The sequence below is a fragment of the Cornus florida genome, unplaced genomic scaffold (genome assembly GCF_030987335.1).
Source record: "Cornus florida cultivar Cherokee Brave unplaced genomic scaffold, ASM3098733v1 CherokeeBrave_3.0.0_Hap2_Chr01, whole genome shotgun sequence".
NCBI lineage: Eukaryota > Viridiplantae > Streptophyta > Magnoliopsida > Cornales > Cornaceae > Cornus > Cornus florida.
The window spans coordinates 76,661,149-76,683,939 of record NW_026775571.1 but is presented as its reverse complement, the minus strand read 5'-3'; the positions used below and the strand labels follow the sequence as shown (position 1 = coordinate 76,683,939).

General features: G+C 32.3%; 2 protein-coding genes across 3 annotated transcripts; both read left to right on the top strand.

The window, feature by feature from the left end:
- The first annotated feature begins 5,333 nt into the window (after nt 1-5,333).
- Nucleotides 5,334-7,560, top strand: LOC132301752 (uncharacterized). 2 transcript variants are annotated; one of them, XM_059798986.1, is made up of 4 exons: nt 5,334-5,652; nt 6,835-6,998; nt 7,143-7,167; nt 7,332-7,560. In XM_059798986.1, exons 1-4 carry the CDS (start codon nt 5,460-5,462, stop codon nt 7,394-7,396), a joined length of 447 nt encoding a protein of 148 aa, XP_059654969.1. In that variant the 5' UTR covers nt 5,334-5,459; the 3' UTR covers nt 7,397-7,560. The 2 variants fall into 2 exon arrangements, with proteins under 2 accessions (XP_059654969.1, XP_059654965.1); XM_059798982.1 differs by having other exon boundaries at nt 5,339-5,652; nt 7,107-7,167.
- Nucleotides 7,561-13,116: 5,556 nt separating this feature from the next.
- Nucleotides 13,117-22,531, top strand: LOC132275222 (probably inactive leucine-rich repeat receptor-like protein kinase At5g48380). The gene is made up of 2 exons (XM_059776657.1): nt 13,117-13,665; nt 22,229-22,531. The coding sequence occupies exons 1-2, from the start codon at nt 13,117-13,119 to the stop codon at nt 22,529-22,531; spliced, it is 852 nt and encodes a 283-aa protein (XP_059632640.1).
- Nucleotides 22,532-22,791: the final 260 nt, after the last annotated feature.

Sequence of the window (22,791 nt, the reverse complement as noted above, 5' to 3'; positions counted from 1 at the left end):
ATTCCATGACTTGTTTGCAATCACCCTCAATGACTTTCTTGCTCACTAATCGTTATTGCATGTACTAAAAAAAGGAGTGTCCCTAAGGCTAGACTGACAATAAGCCTGAATCAATTCCATTATCGTATTGATGATCTTTTTCATATGGATTTTCAACCAGATCAGAACAGACTGGTCAGCTTTACGATGATGCAGTAGAAGGCCTAGATCCCAAATGGGCTATTCAAGATGGAAGTCATCACCTATAATCCCTTTTTTTCAACTCAATTTACAAGATATTCATCACAAAAGGCATGGTAAACAAGAACCAAACTACAGAGAATGACAAAATTTTAGCTCCATTATTCTGAATCTTGCTGAAGATTCACTCAGAATTAAACAAATCATCATCCTAAGAACTGAATCTTAAAATCTTATGTAGACCACCTAAAGGAAGTGATTGAAATTGAATGGCTATAAACTCTGAAATCATGAAAAGGGTATACAAGAAACTCATCAAATCGTCCTCAGAACAGGGGTTCAGTTTCAATTGGGATCCATAAATGCATATTAATAAATATATAACCACACACACATTTCTTCAAAAAGAAAACTTTTTAACCTCAAAAGATGAAATATATAGCAAGAAAACAATCTTAAACATAAAATTAATAGTTTCAAAAAGAAATTGATAAAATAAGCTGTTGATTCCTTACTGACCTCAAATTCAGAAGTGGAACTGAACTGAACAGCAAAAAGAAGATGAGGAATGCAGATGACACAGAAATAACGGATTTCCCAATCTTCTAATTTTGGTTTAAATAAACTCTGAGATTTTATATCGTGTAAGCGACGTGGGAACTGATAATCTGAGGATTAATTCATTAATAAATTTATATTCGGCATATTAATCGAATATTCAATCCATTAAGAGCTTTTTTCTAATAAAAAAAAAATTAATAAAAATGTGAAAGGAGGATCCACGAACAATGATTAGAAAGAAATATAAGGAAAAAATAATAATAAGAAGAAAAATAAAACATGAAAAAATAATTGGTAAATGTAGATCGTGTCAGTTAAATTGGTATTTTTTTTTAGTTTCCTTTCACCAAATAATAATATTGGCATTTTTTTAGCCCCTTTCACATTTTGTTGACTTGTCAATAAATAAACGCTAACAAAATTATGGGACAATTGACAAACTCTGAAAAGTGCGGTGTAATTTCTAAAAATATAAGAGAAATTTTTATAATTAATGCTTATAAGAGGAGAGTTTAGTATAATTTTTCCAAAATTCAAAAACCTTTCCATTTAACTTCATAACTTGCACTGGTGTTCTTTGAGATTTATGATTCATTAACAAATTTTCCCCTCCATTGACTTTTAATGTTAGTCAACTTCAATTTTTACTAAATTAAAATTTTAAAATACCAATCTTTCTATTAAAATGTTTGTAACAGAAATGGAGGTTAATAAGGCCTACAATGAAAGAAGTTGCAATAGAGGTGGAAGTGATTAGAATGCCACATGGAGCATCTACTATTCAACAAAACTATGAAGAGGTTGAATTGGGGGTAGCTGGCCACATTGGGCCGTGGGATGCTGCTTCAACTTCGACAAGTTTTTATCAAGATAGTAGTGTATCATCATCGTCATATGTCCAATATCTATTATCAAAGTAAATATAGTGGTTAAGGTTTTGTTTTTTCCGTATATTACATGCCCTTGTTTGAATAATAGTGTATAAGCACTGAAAGATGTTCCTACTTCTGGTGTTTAAGAAATCATGATCAGCAAGAAAATTTTACTGCCCTCTATATTATTTTCCATCTTGTGTAAACTAATCATGATGAGAAATATGCTTAACATATGTTTCTGTGAAGTATTTTTGGATATCATTTTGTATCTAAACTTGAATTCTATACAATGCTTTTTTTACTGGTTGAGTACGATACATCTCTTCTATTGTTTTTGGTGCTCCAGTTAAGTCTTGCCCATTCTGAATAAGAATGGATGCATCCTCTTATTCAGGATCCCTATATAGACCAATACGGTAGACACAATATAGATGCACCAAATTCTACTAGTTCAGAATCAACCACCCAAAGGAGATGGTCCAAAGACATTCTCCATTCGACCATATCTAAGGCCATATCTAAGAAAAAAATAACATATTATTATTATTAACTCAACGGGATCTTCTCCCTCAAATCAGACAAACACGAAAGGGAATCCCTTTGAATTCTTACGTTGTCACGTATCTATGTTTATTTTCCTATCAGCAAGAGATAGATGATACAAAACAAACAGCTCATAATCAAAATCTATTCCAAGAAAAACTTTCTTCCACAACATTTTGGTAGTGTATTAGTCCCCATCAACTCTGTGCTTCATCCAAATAAAGGCAAAATGGCGCTCAAAATTGACATTGAACGCATTGATATATCTAAAAGGCTGGAACACCCTCGGATAATCAGCTATACAAGATAGCCGAAAACCAAAACACAGAAGTATGGCAAGGGGGAAAAAAAATGGAAGGAAATTAGAGCACCATTTGAAATACTGCTGTACTCCTAATTTAGTGCAAGGATAGCAGATTGCAATTATGTTTCAATCATAGGAATAATCATAATCTATTGAGAATGAAAAATAATGGAGTTAGATGGAACTTAAATGACAGTACAGATATCAATAATGAGGAGGGTAAGGAAAAAGTCTTCCATGGACTTGTGGGAAAAAAAAAAAAAAAAAACAAAACAAAACAAAAAAAAAAAACAAAAACAACCCCAAGTTCGAGTGCCAAAAGAGGGGTTGTATATGCATTTGGGAGGGAGTGCTACCCTAATGGTGAAGGGTCTTAATGGCATCCAAATTTGTGCACATAAAGATTTATATGGTGACTTGATCCAAATTATTATACTTGAGGGCATGTTTCACCTCAATTTACAAAAGGTAAGATTCAAAATTTGGAATGATTGAAGCAAACAAGAACCAAAACTACAGAGAATAACAAAAGTTTAGCTCCATTAGTCTGAAACTTGCTGAAGATTCACTCAGAATTAAACAAGTCAACATCCTAAAAACTGAATCTTAAATACCTAAAGGAAGCGATTGAAATTGAATGGATATAAACTCTGAAATCATGAAAAAGGGAATGCAAGAAACTCGTTAAATCATGCTTGCCCAAATCCTCAGAAGACGGGCATTGAGTTCCATTCTGTTTTGGAACTCATCAATACACGCAGATTAATATATACGTAGTAGTAATACACAAGTTTCTCAAGATAAATTAATGGTTTCAAAGAGAAATTGATAAAGATAAATTACTGACCTCAAATTCAGGAGTGGAACTGAACTGTGAACGACAAAAGGACGACAAGGGAAAAAAAATTTACTCCGAGGAATAATTCATTAAAAAAACAACAACAACAACAAACTGAGGGATAGGGTTTAAGGAGTATTTTCAGTCAAAACATAACCCTTAAACAGACATCAGTTAAAATACCCCTCAGGGGTGATTTTCTTCTAAAACAATTCATGGGGGGGTTTTGCTACCAGGTGAAAGTCGAAGGTGGTGGGTTTTTTTTTTTTTTTTTTTTTTTTTTTAAACTTACTCTCCCTAACCTCTCAATCTCCTCCATCCCACCATCGCCATCATAACCCACCACATAACATTGAGACTTCGATTTTAATGAATTATGCTCCTAAACAGTTCATGAATGGCTCAAAGGTGGTTTCACTAGTTAATAAACCATCTGATTTAAACTAAATAATTGGGAATTCAAAAGGAATTTTTGATGGGCAAACTTAATAGAGTCTCTCAAGACCTTCATGTTAAAACCTGGGGGAAAACAATCCATTAGTAATTCATCAAAAATCCCAAATCATCCTTAATTATGCCTCTACCTGTAATAAATCCAAGATTTTTCCTTTGGATTTCATCCTATTTCTCTCTCCTCTCACTTGGCTTCAATTATCCATTATATATATAAACTGTGGAATATATATATTTCATCCTGTTTAAGGTGGGTTGTGGTGGCGATCGTGGGAGGGAAGAGAATGAGAGGTTAGAAAAAAAAAAAGAAAAAAGAAAAAGAAAAAAGAAGGTAACTATTTAAGGGATATTTTCGTCCAAAACATAATCCCTTAAACAAACATTAGTTAAAATACCCCCTCATGATAGTTAAGGGGATTTTTTTGCTAAAACAATTCATAAGGGGGTTCCGCTAACAGGTGAAAGTTGAGGGAATTTTTTGCAATTCGCCCTTAATAAATTTATATTTGATTATATTAATGGAATATTCGATCTGTTAAAAGCATATTTTTTAAAATAATAATAATAATGTCAAAAGAGATCCACAAAAAATGATTATTTAAAAAAGAGTAATAATAGAGAAATCGAAAAGGAATTCTCGAAATAATATCGAATTTGACGTGGTTGGCTATACTTATCACGTATAAACAATTATTTTTTGGAAACTATTTTAGTAAATGAGGTGGACAAAAACACGTCAGATCCGGGACTTATTCGGATAAATCATTCGGTGACCCTATCATTTTAAGAAAAGAAAGAAAGAGAAAACACGTGACAAATAAAACATGTTTTGGATTTTTTGTGTTGCTTAGATTGCTTAAAATATTAATAACATGCTAGTAAATACTCCCTTTCCTTTTAAAAAGATGTCCTTTTTCAGGAACCGTTTTAATAATATTACAAAAAAAAAAAAAAATCTATTATAATATATGTACTAAATAATGAAACTTTGTAGACTTAAATTTAACAAAACTACTGAAATTTTAGATTGGAATTTGGAAAATATTCGAAGTTTATATTATTTTGTTTTTAAATTTAATTTAATGTTGATTATTATAATTCTGCTTCTAACTTTTAAAGAAATTGAGTCACAAATTTGGTAAACCACTAACAATAATATTATGTCTCAAAATAATAAAGAGTAAATTTTACTTATTTTCTCTAATGCCAATTTGTTTATTTGGGAACTCTAATCTTTGCCATTTATTTTGAGAGGTATGGGCAATATTATTTAGACCATATTGATTTTTTATTAATCTTTTCTTACTGACATTCGCAAAACAACGAGAATTTGTTAATAAATCTTCCTTTTTTTTAATACCTCAACTTTCTTATAATCTAAATTACTTAAGTTAGTGAAATTTTGCCAAATGATAAAATTTCTTGGAAAAATTTAAACTCTATTTCTCGACTTTGTTCATGCTCTTAAAATTGTTGGACCGTGACTTTAAGAAAATAAGCTCCTGCAGCTTTAAATTACACGTTGGTTTGTCTATCTCCATTACAAAAGGCACTTAAAAAAAAGAAAAAAAAAAAAAAAAACGAAAGATAGTTCACACGAACAAGTAAAAAAATGGAGGGGGATTGGGCCCACCAAGATCATAGCAACAGCACATCTGATAGACTGCAATTGAATTGAAGATGAGAGAGAATTGAAGTGTGAGAAATGGAGGAACACGAAGAGCCATCGTCTCCAGGACTCAGTCCGGTACAACTCAAAGAATGCATAGAGGAGGTGCTCAACTTTACACTCGCGTCCTTAATCGACGAAACCCTAGGATTCGATATAGGCCTTTCAAAGGAGTACTGTTCTAACCTCCTCAAGAACGACCCTGCAAACCCCAATTGCAATCACACCGGTACATGTTTAATCATCAAAATCAAATCTTCACTATCTACACTTCCACAAAACTCATTACTCAACACACACACACACACACTTCTTCCCTACTCAAGTCACCAGCTATGATGTGTAGTATGTGTGTGTATAATTCAGTTAATTTTGTAGAGCTTCTGTTCTTGAGTGTTGTGTTATTTAGAAATGAATGACTGATCTATAGCTCAATTACTTTGTTAAGGTAGTGATTCCTGAAGCTTGTTGTGTCCATTTATTTATGCATGCCAAATTCAGATGGGGTGGGGACGTGGTTTGTAAGTTGTGAATTTGTGGGCAGTTTGGAGGCCTATTCTGAATCTGAATTTGTTTGTATTGTTGAAATTATCTGAATTTAGACTATTGGATTATTATTATTATTTTTCAATTGTAGTCAACATAAATTTGGCCTAGCTTCTCTATACTTAACTCAATTTTGAAATGAATCATTAAAAAAGTACTAATCCGATTGGTGATCCAAGCTGAGGTACATATATATACATACATGCGCTGGGCTGAATGCCATTTGGTGTGTAGTTGATGTGGGATTTGGGCAGGAAAAAGAATATTGTTTTAGTAACTTGCTCAAATAAGTGAAGTCGGATAGAAGCCGAAGAAGAAGAGAGTAGGAATGAAAAAGAGGCAAACAATCTGAGACATATTTAGTACAAATCAAACTTGTGAATCCTTTTGTACTGTGGACCTTAATTATAAACCATTGGAATCTTTCTTGGCATGTTAAAGAACTTTCGGAATCTATGCAGCTATACTAACCAATATAAGAAACAAGCAGCAATATTTTTTCTAAAAAGTACTAAAACAGTTAAATATTTAAATTTTGTCCTAGCTTCTCTATAGTTAACTCAATTTTGAAATGAATCATTAAAAAAGTACTAAAACAGTCAAATATTTAAATTTTGTCCAACTTTTTAATCCAAATTTCATGCCAATCCGATTGGTGATCCAAGCTGAGGTACATAATGCTACTGGTGTGTGGCACTTGCCATGCACATGGTAGGAAACGAAGCATTATTGAATTGTAGTTATGTCGTGGAAACACCTTATGTTGCGGTAGAATGAAGCTTAATTTTGACAATAGATTACACAAATCTGGTGGCCAATGCATTTATGATTAAGGAAATAAAATTTTCATTCACACTCGTTACAGATTTTTCCGGAGGTGTTTCTCAATATCCTCTACGCAAGCCTCTAGCATCAGCTTTGTACCAGTCTATATCTTCTGGAACTTTGATCCATGAAGACAGTTCCATGAAGCAGAAAGAAGAAAAGTGGAATCAATTGGTTCTAGCAAAGGGGTCTGAATTAGTAAATGTAAGTTAAATGTGATGATGTCAATCATTTTCTGTTTTCCTTCTTATTATATTTATTTATGATACATTGGTGTCATTGTTCTTAACAAATTGTATGCCCTTCTATCAGATGTTGAAAACTATTGACTTTGAACTTCATGTTCAGGAGCCTTTCTTTTCCCAGCTCAAAGGTATTGTGTGTTTGTATTAAGAAGTACATGGCGGCCCATAACTGGATTATATATTTTGATGCTTAACTGTGGAAGTCCTAATTGCTTTTGAGCTTGATTTCTTGATAAATTGTTTCTATCTGATGAATGATTATTTATTCATATTAACTTGGCATTGCTTGCAGATGGCCTAAAAACAACTGAAGGAAGATGTGCTGTTGGTGACTATAATAAGTATGGCTTATTTTAGTTCTGTATATAAATTATGTAATAATGCACTTTGCTGAATTTTTTTACATTCTTTTTTCACGTTGCTCTCTTCTTTTGTGTCATAAATCAAATACTATGTAACTGTTACAGGTCCCACTTGGGTTGGTTTAGTTTGAAATTTGAATCAAGCTCAACGTAAACCAAGTATTTAGAGTTTCAAACAGAATAAACTTCTCTGAACCCCTAAATAGACATTCAAACAGATAATCCTTCTGACAATTCTGTCATTATCATTGATCAATGTGACAAATTTGAACTTGGACCTGCCAACGTACCCAAGGTAGATGGGTTTAGATTTTTCATCAAATAAGAGATTTAGTCTGTGTAATACAAACTTGATCACATTTATTTGGGGTTTGGTTGAGCCTGTTAACTCCATGTATGTGTCAACACTGATTATGCCTCAGTTGTTCACTTCCATAACCGTATCTCCATGTATGTGTAAACAGAAAATCTGTGTGAAATTCCAGTTTTTTGTTTTTTTCTCTGTAAGACGTGGGAGTTCAGAGTTCAAACAATACTGTACATTGTATGCATATCATACAAAAGAAATTGGTTGAAATATATAAAATACAATAAAAAAATCCAACCTTCACTTCTGCTTTTGTCTATTTTTTGGTTTTTCATTTACATGTATTATACACCCCCCCATCGATATTGTTTCTATCCCATCCATATTGGAGGAGAGACTAATACAGTAATACCCCATTGATGACAAGGTTTTTTTTTTTTTTAAAACCTTGGCACTTGTTGTAATCTAGTGGTAGGTTTTCGTTTTTCAAAATAAAAGGTTAAGGGTTTGAGTCTCCTTATAGGGTATAATTGTAATAGGGGTGTGATTTTCTTACCAATTAAGGTAAAAACAGAAAAAAGAAAAGTTATATTAAGGTTTTAATCATGTTGCATAATAATAATAAAATAAACGACATCAATAATTGTGTGTATTGTATTGCACGTTTTGGTATAAACTTATAAGGGCTGTTAATTATACTCATAAGAACACTACAGATCATTTTAACAGTTGAGCAAGAAATTAACAAAAAAGAAGTCTAGGGAACAGGTATTATCGAATATTAAAACACACGCAAGAGCGTAATTATATATAGATTTCATTTTCTTATGAATACTCCATTACAATGTAATTATATATAGATTTCATTTTCTTTTGTAATTGATTTTTTCCTTTTTTTTTTTTTTTTGTTCCCTCTCCTCTGTAACTTCATACTCGTGAATAATTAAGAAAGAAAGCAGAAAAAAAACAAAACCTTCTATGAAAAGTTTTAATTGAAGTAATATTATGAGATTGAGTTTTGGTTGAAGTAAAATTTTAGAATTTGAGCTTTAGTTATTGTGAAAAACATTGAAAGAGAGATGAGATGGTTGGAATCCCTTCAAAATATGGTTATATATATAAGGAAAGGAAAGAAAAAGAAAGAACTTAAAAAAAAAAAAAAAAAAAAAGGAATGGGAAGAAATAATTCACAAATATGAATTTAGGGAGGAGAGGAAGAAAAGGAAGAAAAAAACAATTATAAACGAAAGAAAAAAGACTATATATATGGTTGTGTATATATATTTATAATATTATTAAAAATGTAAAGAGTTTCAGCGTTTCGGTATTTATTTATTAATATTAAAAAATATTTACGTATTAAAATAAAATAGGTAATTATTTAATAAAATAGGTAATCATTAAATAAAATACCAATTAAAATTAAATAGGCAATTCTTTATTTGAAATTCAATTAATAAATAAATTATCAATTAAAAGTAAATAAGTAATTGTTTTATTGAAATTCAATCAAAATGTTCAAATCATTTATAGATAAAATAATAAAATAACTAACCAAATTATAAAATAAGCTACCAATTAAAATAAATCATATTATTCTCGAAATTCTTATTGAAATTAAATTGGTAATTGTTTATTTGAAATTCAATCAAGAAATAAATTACCAATTAAAATTAAAATGGTAATTGTTTAATTGAAATTCAATTAAGATGTTTCAAATCCAAATAATAAAATAAGTTACCAATTAAAATAAATCAAATAAGTTACCAAATAAAATAAATCCTATTATACTTGTAACTTCTTCAAGGTTAAAACAATTTTCTTTTTTCTATTTTATTCTTTTTCTAACTTTTCCTAAATATAAATATAGATGAAAATCTATCCAAATAATAAAATAAATTACCAATTAAAATTAGCAGGTAAATTCAATCAAGAAGTTTCAAATCATTATTAAAAACAACAAAAATAAGTTACGTATTAAATTAAAATAGGTAATTATTTAATAAAATAATTTACGAAATATAAAATAGATTACCAATTAAAATTAAAAAGGTAATTGTTTAATTGAAATTCAATTAAGATGTTTCAAATCATTAAATATATTAGCAAGTATAATTAAATAGGTAATTCCTTATTTGAAATTCAATCAATAAATAAATTACCAATTAAAATTAAATAGGTAATTTCTTATTTGAAATTCAATCAATAAATAAATTACCAATTAAAATTAAATAAGTAATTGTTATTGTTTAATTGAAATTCAATCAAGATGTTTCAAATTATTATAGATATAATAATATAATAATTTACCAAATAATAAAATAAGTTACCAATTAAAATATAAATCAAATTATACCTGGAATTCTTCAAGGTTAAATCAATTTTATTTTTGTCTATTTTATTCCATTTCTAACTCTTTAGATAATAAAATAAGTTACCAATTAAAATAAATCCTATAATTTACTAAGTAAAATAAATCATATTATACCTGCAATTCTTCAAGGTTAAAACAATTTTACTTTTTCTATTTTATTATATTTTTAACTATTTCCTTAATATAAATATAGATCAAAATCGATCTAAATAATAAAATAAATTTTCAATTAAAATTAGGTAAATTCAATCAAGAAGTTTCAAATTATTATTAAAACAACTAAAACAAGTTACATATTAAAGTAAAATATGTAATTATTTAATAAAATAGATAATCATTAAATAAATTACCAATTAAAATTAAATAGGTAATTCTTTATTTGAAATTCAATCAATAAATAAATTACCAATTAAAATTAAATAAAAAAATGTTTAATTGAAATTCAATCAAGATGTTTCAAATAAAAACAAATTTAATTTTTCTATTTTATTCTATTTCTAACTCTTTTTTAAATATAAATATAGATCAAAATCTATCCAAATAATAAAATAAATTACGAAATAAAATTAGGTAATTATTTAAATCACGTATATTACTCCCTACACGCCAAGGAGCAATTGAACGGCACTGTATATACATGCATCACAAAGTGGAAAGAATTTTAAAGGATAATTTAGTCCTGAAAATATTTGTTTTAAAATTATATAAAAATAGAAATGACACAGTAATTCTTTATGATTTGTATTTCGACCTATCAAAGATGATACTGTGAATGGACTGGACAGTCAACAAATAATCGTTTTTGCATCCATTTAACTTTTTTCCAAAACGCACAGTTTAAATTTGAGGAATATTAATAAACTCATGTGAGTAAAATACTACTATTATTTTTGTATTCTGAAGCGTGTAGGGCAGGGTGATTTTCACCTGCGTTGCACCGTGCGAATTTTCACCGTAAACCCATTCTCACCCAAAACTATTAAATGGGTCATAGTCTTTTCAAACCGTACAACGCGAGAGTGTCTGACGGGGCGGACTATTGCCATCATATCATTCACCAGTCAATGGACGAGTAGTCTTACCGTGTGAGCTTTAATTACAGAAACTTGACTAATGGTTCTAGTGGTGTGGAAAAGAAAATGACAAGGAAACAAGTCCTTAATTGGTCGCTTATGACTACTCATATCATGTTTTCTTGGACTTATGTTGATAATGAATAATTGGCATGGAATAGAAAGAGGAAATTGAACCATATTGTATGGGGAAATGTTACACAAAGTCATGACTAACGTGACAATGGAATTTAGTTTGTCTGACTACGCATCTCTCAATTTGAGCACACATAAATTGGTAATTGTCACTTTTGCTAACCCATCAATTGTCTAGTGATATTTTTTCAGCATTCTAAAGAAAAAAGTTATCCGAAGACCTAAAAAGGTAGGTAAGCACATACAAAGTACTCGCACATGATTTCACAAGCGATGAAATGTTAAAAATTTGAATGTTTGAAAGTAACATGAATAGGAATAATTGTCTCCACTGAAATTTTTTTATTTGTTTTATTTTTTATATTATACTCCTATAAAGAAATTATTTTGAAATATATACTTATAAAAATTAACCATTACCCCTACAGAAATGTTTGAAAATTAGCACTATTACCCCCACAAATTCACATTGAGCTTCTTTAAAGAGAAAAGGTCAATGGCTCAAACCACTGAAAGTATCAATCTAACCATCAAATACTTTACGCAGAAGGTTATTATAATAGCTTGATTTTTTTTTTTTTTTTTTTTTTTTTGCTTATTATAATGGTTTGAATTTTTTTTTTTTTTTTTTTCTTGTTGCTGTTAAAGGTCACCCCACTCACATAATTTTCTGAATCCATCCCTGAACAATTTTCTGAATCCATCCCTGAACAAGAAGCAATGTGGAATTTATTGTGGGGATGGGATTCTCAACTATATAGCTAAGTGGATTGCAGATCTTTGGAAGCCCAATACAAAATTTGACCTTGCTTCTACTTACATGTTGTGCTTTTCTGGGCGTATTTATTACATTTGGAAGGAGATCGTACCTTTAAGAGGAAATTCAACCCGCCGGAGGTAAATTGCAGGCTTGTGGATGATTGCATCCGATATGACCTCCTCTCTGTTACATTCAAGGACTGTAAAAGCTCGCGATCGATTGTTCAGCGTGGGCTCTACCAAGTTCTGTAATGGAGAGATGTTGTAACTCTGAATTGTAGCACTGTTGTTTGCCCTCGTAGTTGATCTCTTTGCTGTTGTCTCTAGTTTGCAGTGATAACGGCTAGTTTTCCCTGGGCTGGGCCTCCCACTCTTTGAGTATTTTCTTCTTTTTCTGGCCTGTTGTTTGTTTGGTTTTCTTTAATAAGTTGGCTAAATGCAAAACCTATGTGTCAAGTTTGAGGGTCTAAATAGCTCAATCAGTGTCATGTTATGCTTCAAAATTCTACCAAAACTGTGGGATATTAAGCATTGCTTATAGGCTAGGTGTTACAAGGGGAAAATTGTTCCACATTGAATCCGGATGAAAAAATAAATATGTATATATGGGTTGGATCTTAATCCCACCCAATAATTTAATCTTTTGAGTCAAATCACAAAACAACACCCCTCATAACGCCCAGTTTAAATTTTAGGGATGTTACTTCCCCTGCTTTGCAACGTGCGAATTTTCACTGTAAACCCATTCTCACCCAAAATTGTTAAATTGGTTGGCAAAGTCTTTTTAAACCGTACACTTGAGAGTGTCCGACGGGCGGACTATTGCCATCATATCATTAACCAGTCAAATGGACGAATAGTCTTACCGTGTGAGCTTTAATTCCAAGAACTTGACCATTTTTTTTGGTACTAGTGGTGGAAAAGAAAATGACAAACAAGCCGTTAATTGGTAGCTTATGACTACTCCATTACAATGTAATTATATATAGATTTCATTTTCTTTTTCGCTGGGTGTCCATGCAAACAACTATTTGCAGTGGAGAACTTGATTAAAATTTTGATGCATCATGACCCTAATTGGCAGTGGTCTCAGTATTCTAATGTTCCACAGTTTTGTGTGGGTGATATTATTTACTGTAGCCTATGCTACATTAACTGATGTCTATTGCTTGAGAACTATGAAGGAGTCTCTTGAAGACCCTCTTAACTACTTGGTTCCCTGGAATTTCAGCAACAGTATAGAAGGTTTCATTTGCAATTTCACTGGTGTTGAATGCTGGCACCCTGACGAAAATAGAGTCCTAAATATCCGCCTATCCAATATGGGTCTCAAGGGTCAATTCCCTCGTGGTATCGAGAATTGCACAACCCTAACCGGCTTAGACCTTTCCGGCAACCACCTCTATGGATCTATCCCTTCCAATATATCCCGTATGCTTTCCTTCGTGACATCCCTTGACCTCTCCTCTAATAATTTTTCTGGTGTTATTCCTCCGAGCCTAGCGAATTGTAGCTATTTGAATGTCCTTAAGCTCGATCACAACCGGCTAACTGGTAACATCCCATTACAACTCGGCCTGCTCGTCAGGATCAAAACGTTTAACATTTCGAACAATCTTTTTGTTGGGATTTATATGCCCTGGCATAGCAAATTCCTATCTGGATTATATTGACATATGTTCCTGACATATCTGAAATATTTATGATTTATATAATTGGTGAATTCAATGTATTATGTTTCAATTCACTATGAAATTGATAGTGTCCAGTTAATTACAAGAAATATTTATATATATGTATGTGATGACAATCAATGCATGATATATAAATAGTAATTATAAATTGTTCATAGTCGGTAATTATGGATGGACTCATAATTAATTAAGACTTGAACTGGATCCGCGTTAGGTTGAGATATATTGCGAGAGCCGTCGTATGCAATTACTCCCTATCACCGTCATGGCATTTGACTCTTAAGCATGAAAAAAATATAGACTCTTTTATTAATTAATAATTACTTTGATTTGTTCGGCGGATTCTTCGGGATCCTTAGACCGACACTTTGGGTAGTTATGTAATTAATAGTTAGAGGGTTATATTTTCAATATTTGCATCATTGCTACTTGTATTTATTTTGTATTGATTATGGTTGATCACAAAGTAAATTCGAAGGCCTTCGTGTGTTTTTAGACAAAATGATTTATTATATATTTATTTATTTAAATTATTATTTTTGTCAAACAAATGTTTTATTGTGATCGAGCCAGAAATAATCAAAGGTACCAAAATAAATATATTAATTAAGTAGTCGGATTGATGGCTATATTTATCCGATAACTAATTATGCATAGAGGGGTCAAAGTGCAATATTGACTTAGAGGTTATTTATTATTTAATTGGAGTTCAATTAATTTCTTTTAGTGGAGTAGAAATTAATTTATGAATTAATTGAATTGGGTCCATGGACCGGGCCAATTATTAATTCATTGCAGCCAATAAAATAATAGGCCCAATGGATTCTCACTCATAGCCCAACTTGATATTGGAATCATATTAGATTTGAGACATATGAATTAGAGATGGAGAAGGATTTGTTGTTTCCTTTTCTTTATTTTTATGTTGCCTATAAATATACATGGTCTATGTATATTTTAGGGGGTGATTTTTATGAGAAGGAAAAAGGAATAAATTTTCTCTCTCTAGAAAATTAGGGTTTATGTTCTCATCTAATGGAGGCTCCCACAAGCCTAGTTTTCCAAGGTCATTCATGGAGGCATATGAGTGATTCCTAAAGGCAAAAGAATTACCAAGAAGATGGAGATCCATGGAAAAGGTGTCTAGCAAAAGGGATCTACAATAAGTGAGAACATTCACTTTAGAGGAGAGATCTAAGGTTTACTCAAACCTTGATGTAAGTATTCAATCTTTTAATTGAATGATACATCATGTTTTATTTTTGCATAAAACTTGTCTCTAAGTGATGAATCAAGATCTATGAATTTAAATCCCTCGAAAAGTTTTTAAAACTAGCACGTTTCCCAACAGTGGTATCAGAGCATGGTTTGATTCATTATTAGAGATCATGATTTTATGAAAATCATCATTCATGGATCCAAAATTATATTCATATATATTTTTATTGATGTATGTTGATGTATAATTTAATATGTTGATATATATTGATACATAATGATGTATGAATGATTGTGAATGAATGATGATGTATGGTTGGGCCATGGATGAAGCTTATAGGAATATTACATGTAATTTTATCTTTGGATTAATGTAATTAAGGCTTTGATTTAGCCGTTTGAAAGTTCAATGATGTAATTTAATTTTTTTTTTTTTTTCATTGTATTTCAAATTGTAAATATTTTTAAAGCCATGTAATCTTCGTCAAAGGATGCTATGAAGCTTCAAGAAGGTCCAAGAGGGTTAAATTAGGCTTCAGAAATTTTCTGGGATTTTTTAGCAATTTTCCGGAATTTTTCTGGAATTTTTTAAGGCCTAATTTAATTTCTGGAAATTTTTATTAATTTTTCTGGATTTTTCGGCGTTTTTCCGGTGGCCGGAGCATCACCGGCGGCGAGAAGAGACGTCGGAGGAGGCTAGAATCAAGTGTAGTGCATCTGGGGTGAGCCTGGCGCGTGAGGAACACGCGCCAGGAGGTGACATCTGCTGGCGCGTGCATTGCACGCGCCAGCCAAATGTGTATGGCCTCCACGCGCGTGCAGGCGCGTGGAGGCGCGTCCCACGCGCCCCATGCGCGTGCCAGCGCGTGGGGGCGCGTCCCACGCGCCCCAGGCGCGTGCCAGCGCGTGGGGGCGCGTGGCTTCACCTGCAGCATGCCCCAGGCGCGTGTGAGCGCGTGTGGGGCCCTCCAGTCGCGTTCCAAGCCGTGTTTTGCTTCTCCTGGTGCGTACCAACCTTATGTGGGTGTTTGTAAGCTGATGGAAGATCTTCGCGCAGTGATTAGAGCAATTAAATGTTAAAAGCTGATTCCATTGGCCATTTTATTTGCTTTATCTGTCATTTATTGTTGTATGAGATGCATGAAATAATTAATTGCTAATTATTATTGTTCATGCATTGGATCCATGATATTTATTTAAATGGCTTGATTTATATTAGTTAAATTATGAAAATTAATTGGATTTGATTACTAATTAATTAGAGGGCACTTATTGGGAAACGAAAAATTATTTTTATAAATTATTTTTGAAGTGTGCCTCAAGTTAAATATTAGTGAATCGTTTAAAGTCCAAATATTTTCTAAATTTAATTGGATTAAAATCAAGACGTTTTGCATGCATTATATCATGTAAATGAATAAAATGAAAACCCTAATTATGAATGATTAAAAATTGAGTGGGAGCGGGGATTTTTATACATTGCCCCATGGCCTTCGTTATTAAAACCATTGTAATTAGATCTTCAAAAATAAGGCCCCACGCATGATTTGAAGAGTCTTAATATTACAAGAATGGTTGTCTCATGAAAATAAAAATATTAAATGTTCATTGTAATTAGATCTTTAAAAATAAGGCCCTACGCATGATTTAAAGAGTCTAGATTATAATGACAACAGATTTAATGTTTTATTTTTCATTAGAGCATTAATAATGTTATACACTCAATCTAAAATCAATAGTGTTAGCTCCCCAACGGAGTGGTCTACACTAGGTGATTTTAGAAAGGCTAAACATAATCGGGAGTCATTTCATATAGATAGACAAGGCATTGTTTTAAGAGATATGGAGATGATGGGATTTGCCCGCCAATAGCAATAATGAACTTCGCCAACCGAATAAGTTATTGGTGTATTGGTTATCCGATTTTTCATGCAGTGGTTAAGGGACCCACATACTATTTTAATGGAAGTGCTCACCTAATAGTAAATGAATCTCAACAATAGTAATAATGAACTCCTCCAACAGGATAAGTTATTGACATATTGATTGGTTGATTTATTATGCTACAGAGTTGAGGGACCCGCATTAATTAAAAGGGATTGTTCACCAATAATGATAATGATCTCTTGTTTGATTGAGATTTATTATATTATGTGGTTAACAAACTCATTTTAATTTTAAATATGCATGACAGAATTAATAATTCACCTTGCATATTGTATGAATGCATTTATATTCAGATTAATTATGTCTAATCCAGTTTATCTACTTGCTTACATATTCTATGATATTGGACCTTATTTATAATGACTGGAAAATGAACTTAGATATTTTATTCACAACGTAAGGGTACAAAATGTGTTTATTACTCCTATACCTATCTCTTTTACTTTGAGATACCAAATTTGACATTAATGTTTTTAATAAATTAGATAAGGCAAATGATATGACTTGGTGCAATATTCTAGAGTTTAGCTCGAATATACTCCAAAGCTAACATTTGTATTATTTTATTTTCTTCAAGCATCATATTAAATGTCAATGAGATATTTTGGTGAGATTAGATAGAGCATATGCCTAAGTACTGTGTCAAATTTAAATACCATCAAGATAGCCTGATGAACTCCAGTTTGAAATCAAATTTTGGAAAATGATTGTTTATTATTTAAAAATTAGCTGGAGATCAATAAGGCTGACTTGGGTGGTAAGTTTCAAGTTGACATGATTATTGCCTTGTTACCAAACTCATTCGACTCTGTTAGAGTGAACTAAATAAGGAATCAGTTTGAGTTCACACTCGCTGATATTCTTATAGAATTGGTAACAGAAGAAGGGATAATCAAGAGTATGGGCGTTCCTATCAATCTAACCTAGTCTATACCATCTTCTTCTAGGCCCAAGTGGATGGGCAAAGCAAAGAAGAAGGATGATAATAGGACTAGGCTAGCACAAAACATAGGTATCTAAAAGGTTAAAGGGAATAAGGCAGTGTATGTGGAGGGCGAATGAAACTGTTTCTTTTTGCCGTTAACTAAGACACTAAAGGACAAACTGTCTAAACAATGACGTGGCATAGGAAAATATATATTTAATCATTGAGCCATGTTATGTGGTTGTATCTATTGATTCCTGATGGATAGATTCTGGAGCCACTAAACATGTTTGCAATTTATTGTAAGGATTTCAGGAATCCAGAAGCCTTGATGATATGGGTATATATTTATCTTTTAACCTGATGCCAAGGTTGTAACTAAGTCAGTGGGAGTATTACATCTGAAATTAGAGAGTATGAGGATATTAGTATTAGAGAACTATCTTTATGCACAGAAGTGAAACGCAATCTCATTCTTATTTCACTTTTGGCTTATTAAAACTAGATCGTTATTTTGTAAAACTGGTTTTATAAAATTGAATAGATATGTGATTACTTCTGGTGTATTGAAAGATGGTTAATATACTATAATCACAAGCTCTTAAGATTTGCAGGATGTAGAAACTAATGTTGCATCTTCTAGATTGAATGTTAAGAGAAAATTTGTTATTCCTGACTCATTGCATTTTTGGTGTCTATTTTTGGGTTGTAATCAATCAAAATGAGATTTAAAGATTGGTTAAAGAAGGTTTATTACCTAGTGAGGCAGAGGAGCCTAGACCAAACTTGTGAATCTTGTTTTGAAGGATAGATAACTCTAAGGGCTTAATCAGCCAAATGAAATAGACATAAAGAACAATTGGAGTCGGTACACACGTACACGTGTAGTCTTATGAACATCCAATCAAGATTACTCACGTTTTGGATAAATTTACCTGTTGCGACACAAGTCTTATACTTTTGGTATATTCTGAGAGGGTCAAGACTGATGTGGAGCTCAGATTAGGTAAACTTATCAAGACACTTTCGATCTGATCGAGTATTTGAGTATTTCTTGGGATAGTGCAAAGACTATATGGTCAATGAGGGTGTTGTGTACCAGTTTTCCGCAATTGACGCTAAATTAATTTAGGTGTCAAATAGGAATAACAGAATTCCACTTAACATGGTTAGATCTATGATCAGTAATGCCACATTATCTCTTTCATTTAAGAGTTTAGCGTTAATGACATCGATGCGCATTATGAACTGCATTCCATCTTAGTCTGTCTCAAGGATACCGTTGAGCTGTGTTTTTGACTAAATATTAGTTTGAATCATATGCACATATGGGGTAGTCTTGCACATGTGCGCTTGATATGGACAAGTAAGTTGGAAGCAGATCATAGGCATGCTAGATTTGATAGCTACTCTAAATGTCACTAGGATGGATTATTTTATGATCTCAAAGATAAAAGTTGATTGTTTTCACTCACTGTTTATCTATAGGAGAATCATATTATGAATCACATACCTAGTAGCATAATGTTAGAGAATTTGGTATGAGTACCAGGTGTACCACATGTGAACACACTTATTATAGAGATTGAGAATAATATATGAATTCCCTATTGATGCGTTAGCATCATCTACTACACAGATTCTTGCATCGGTACATTGATGTAGTGGGAGGATTGTCATCCAATTCGACAGAATCATGTTTTTAGGTGAGACCATTATGGACATCCCTGTTAAACATGAGTTGGACCCAGTAAGCTACACGGAAGCGTGAACTGATGTGGATACAGATCGTTTTGGTGAGTTACTATGAAATCAGAGTTGGAATCTATGTATTCTAATAAATTCTGGGATCTTGTAGAACTTTCTAGTAGGGTGATTCCTATGGAAGGCAAGTTAATCTACAAAAAGATACCAGAAGATTTCTTAGTGAATAAATCATGAGTATACAAGGGAATGTTATTATTTTTCTTAATTCTATATATTGATGACATCCTACTCATTTATAATGACGTGGAAGTTTTGTCATCAATTATAAGGTAGTTGTTCAATTACTTTTAAATGAAGGATTTTCAAGATGTAAGCTATATTCCTAGGATCAAGCTTTTGCAAGATCAGGTTAAAAGGAAAATAGGCTTATCTTAATAATCCTACATTGATAAAGTTTTGACCAGGTTTGGTATGCATAACTCAAAGAATGAGTTCTTGCTTTATTGATATGGATCGCTCTCTCTAGTAAGTAGTTTTTCAAGACTAGCAGAGGAGATTGAGCAAATGAGACTGGAACAATATGTTTCGGCATATGAGAGTCTCATATATGCCATGGTCTATACCAAACAGGACATCCGCTACATGGTAGGGATAGTCAGTAGAGATCAGTCCAATACTGGACTTGACAACTGGTCTATTGTGAAAAATATCATTAAGTACCTAAGGAGAATCAATGATATCATACCCATTTATGGATGTGATGATATGGTCCTAGTCAGGTATGCTAGTTCTGATTTTCAATCAGAAGTAGATACTATGAGGTTCATGACTTAGTGTATGTTCACTTAATGGAAGGGAAATCAGTTGGTAGATTGTCAAACAGATTTCAACTGTTGACTCAAACCTGCAGGTGGAACATATTGCAGCCTTAAAGGTGGCAATATAAGCCTATTGGTTTGATCTCACTGATTTAGAGGTTGTGGAGCATACTAGCCTGCCTATCGAGCTATATTGTGACAATAGTGCAGAAGTAGTCCAAACCAATGACCCAAGGTTCCATAGAGGAACAAGATACACTGAGAGGAAGTATCATGTTCGACATGATATTGTCCGGCAAGAAAATGCACTTGTAGTTAAAACATTGCATTGGAACACAACTTTGTTGATCCATTATCAAAGGTGTCATTGATCAATAATTTTGATCATCATCTGGATAACATTGAAGTTAGGTGCAATTTGAATTGGCTATGAGGGCAAGTGGGAGCTGTTGGGATTTATATGCCCTGGCATAGCAAATTCCTATCTGGATTGTATTGACATATGTTCCTGACATATCTGAAATATTTATGATTTATATAATTGGTGAATTCAATGTATTATGTTTCAATTCACTATGAAATTGATAGTGTCCAGTTAATTACAAGAAATATTTATATATATGTATGTGATGACAATCAATGCATGATATATAAATAGTAATTATAAATTGTTCATAGTCGGTAATTATGGATGGACTCATAATTAATTAAGACTTGAACTGGATCCGCGTTAGGTTGAGATATATTGCGAGAGCCGTCGTATGCAATTACTCCCTATCACCGTCATGGCATTTGACTCTTAAGCATGAAAAAAATATAGACTCTTTTATTAATTAATAATTACTTTGATTTGTTCGGCGGATTCTTCGGGATCCTTAGACCGACACTTTGGGTAGTTATGTAATTAATAGTTAGAGGGTTATATTTTCAATATTTGCATCATTGCTACTTGTATTTATTTTGTATTGATTATGGTTGATCACAAAGTAAATTCGAAGGCCTTCGTGTGTTTTTAGACAAAATGATTTATTATATATTTATTTATTTAAATTATTATTTTTGTCAAACAAATGTTTTATTGTGATCGAGCCAGAAATAATCAAAGGTACCAAAATAAATATATTAATTAAGTAGTCGGATTGATGGCTATATTTATCCGATAACTAATTATGCATAGAGGGGTCAAAGTGCAATATTGACTTAGAGGTTATTTATTATTTAATTGGAGTTCAATTAATTTCTTTTAGTGGAGTAGAAATTAATTTATGAATTAATTGAATTGGGTCCATGGACCGGGCCAATTATTAATTCATTGCAGCCAATAAAATAATAGGCCCAATGGATTCTCACTCATAGCCCAACTTGATATTGGAATCATATTAGATTTGAGACATATGAATTAGAGATGGAGAAGGATTTGTTGTTTCCTTTTCTTTATTTTTATGTTGCCTATAAATATACATGGTCTATGTATATTTTAGGGGGTGATTTTTATGAGAAGGAAAAAGGAATAAATTTTCTCTCTCTAGAAAATTAGGGTTTATGTTCTCATCTAATGGAGGCTCCCACAAGCCTAGTTTTCCAAGGTCATTCATGGAGGCATATGAGTGATTCCTAAAGGCAAAAGAATTACCAAGAAGATGGAGATCCATGGAAAAGGTGTCTAGCAAAAGGGATCTACAATAAGTGAGAACATTCACTTTAGAGGAGAGATCTAAGGTTTACTCAAACCTTGATGTAAGTATTCAATCTTTTAATTGAATGATACATCATGTTTTATTTTTGCATAAAACTTGTCTCTAAGTGATGAATCAAGATCTATGAATTTAAATCCCTCGAAAAGTTTTTAAAACTAGCACGTTTCCCAACACTTTTGTCAGGTCAGGTCCCTATTTTTTATAATGCAACCTATTTTTCAAGTGAGTGCTATGCAAATAATTCAGGACTCTGCGGGGTGCCTCCAAATGCTTGCCAGGGTCCCCACCAGGGCCACCATCCTCCAGATGTCAGAATCATTGCAGGGGCGGCAGTTGGCGCGGTGACTATTGCAGCCTTTGTTGCGGTGACTATTGCCGCCTTTGTTATGGCTGCAAAGGGGAAGACGAGGACCTTCAAATTTAACAAGGAACCAAAGGCATCAACACTAGTTTATTCTGCAAAGGAGGGAGATTGAGTGTCGGATTCTGAAGGGGCAATTTAATTTGTAGGTTTTTTATTTTTTATTATTATAACCGTGGACCTGTAAGGGGCCTTCGGATCCACTTCTTGAAGATAAACCACAGGTACATGGGCGAGACCCAAACACAAGTCCCCGAATAAGTTACAAACAATCCAGAAAGAGTGCTGCCTTCATGTGCCTTTGGAGTGTGAACGCAATTTTATAAATGTTTGTGGGCTTACTTGAACTTTTCAAAGAAAGTTTATTTTGTTATA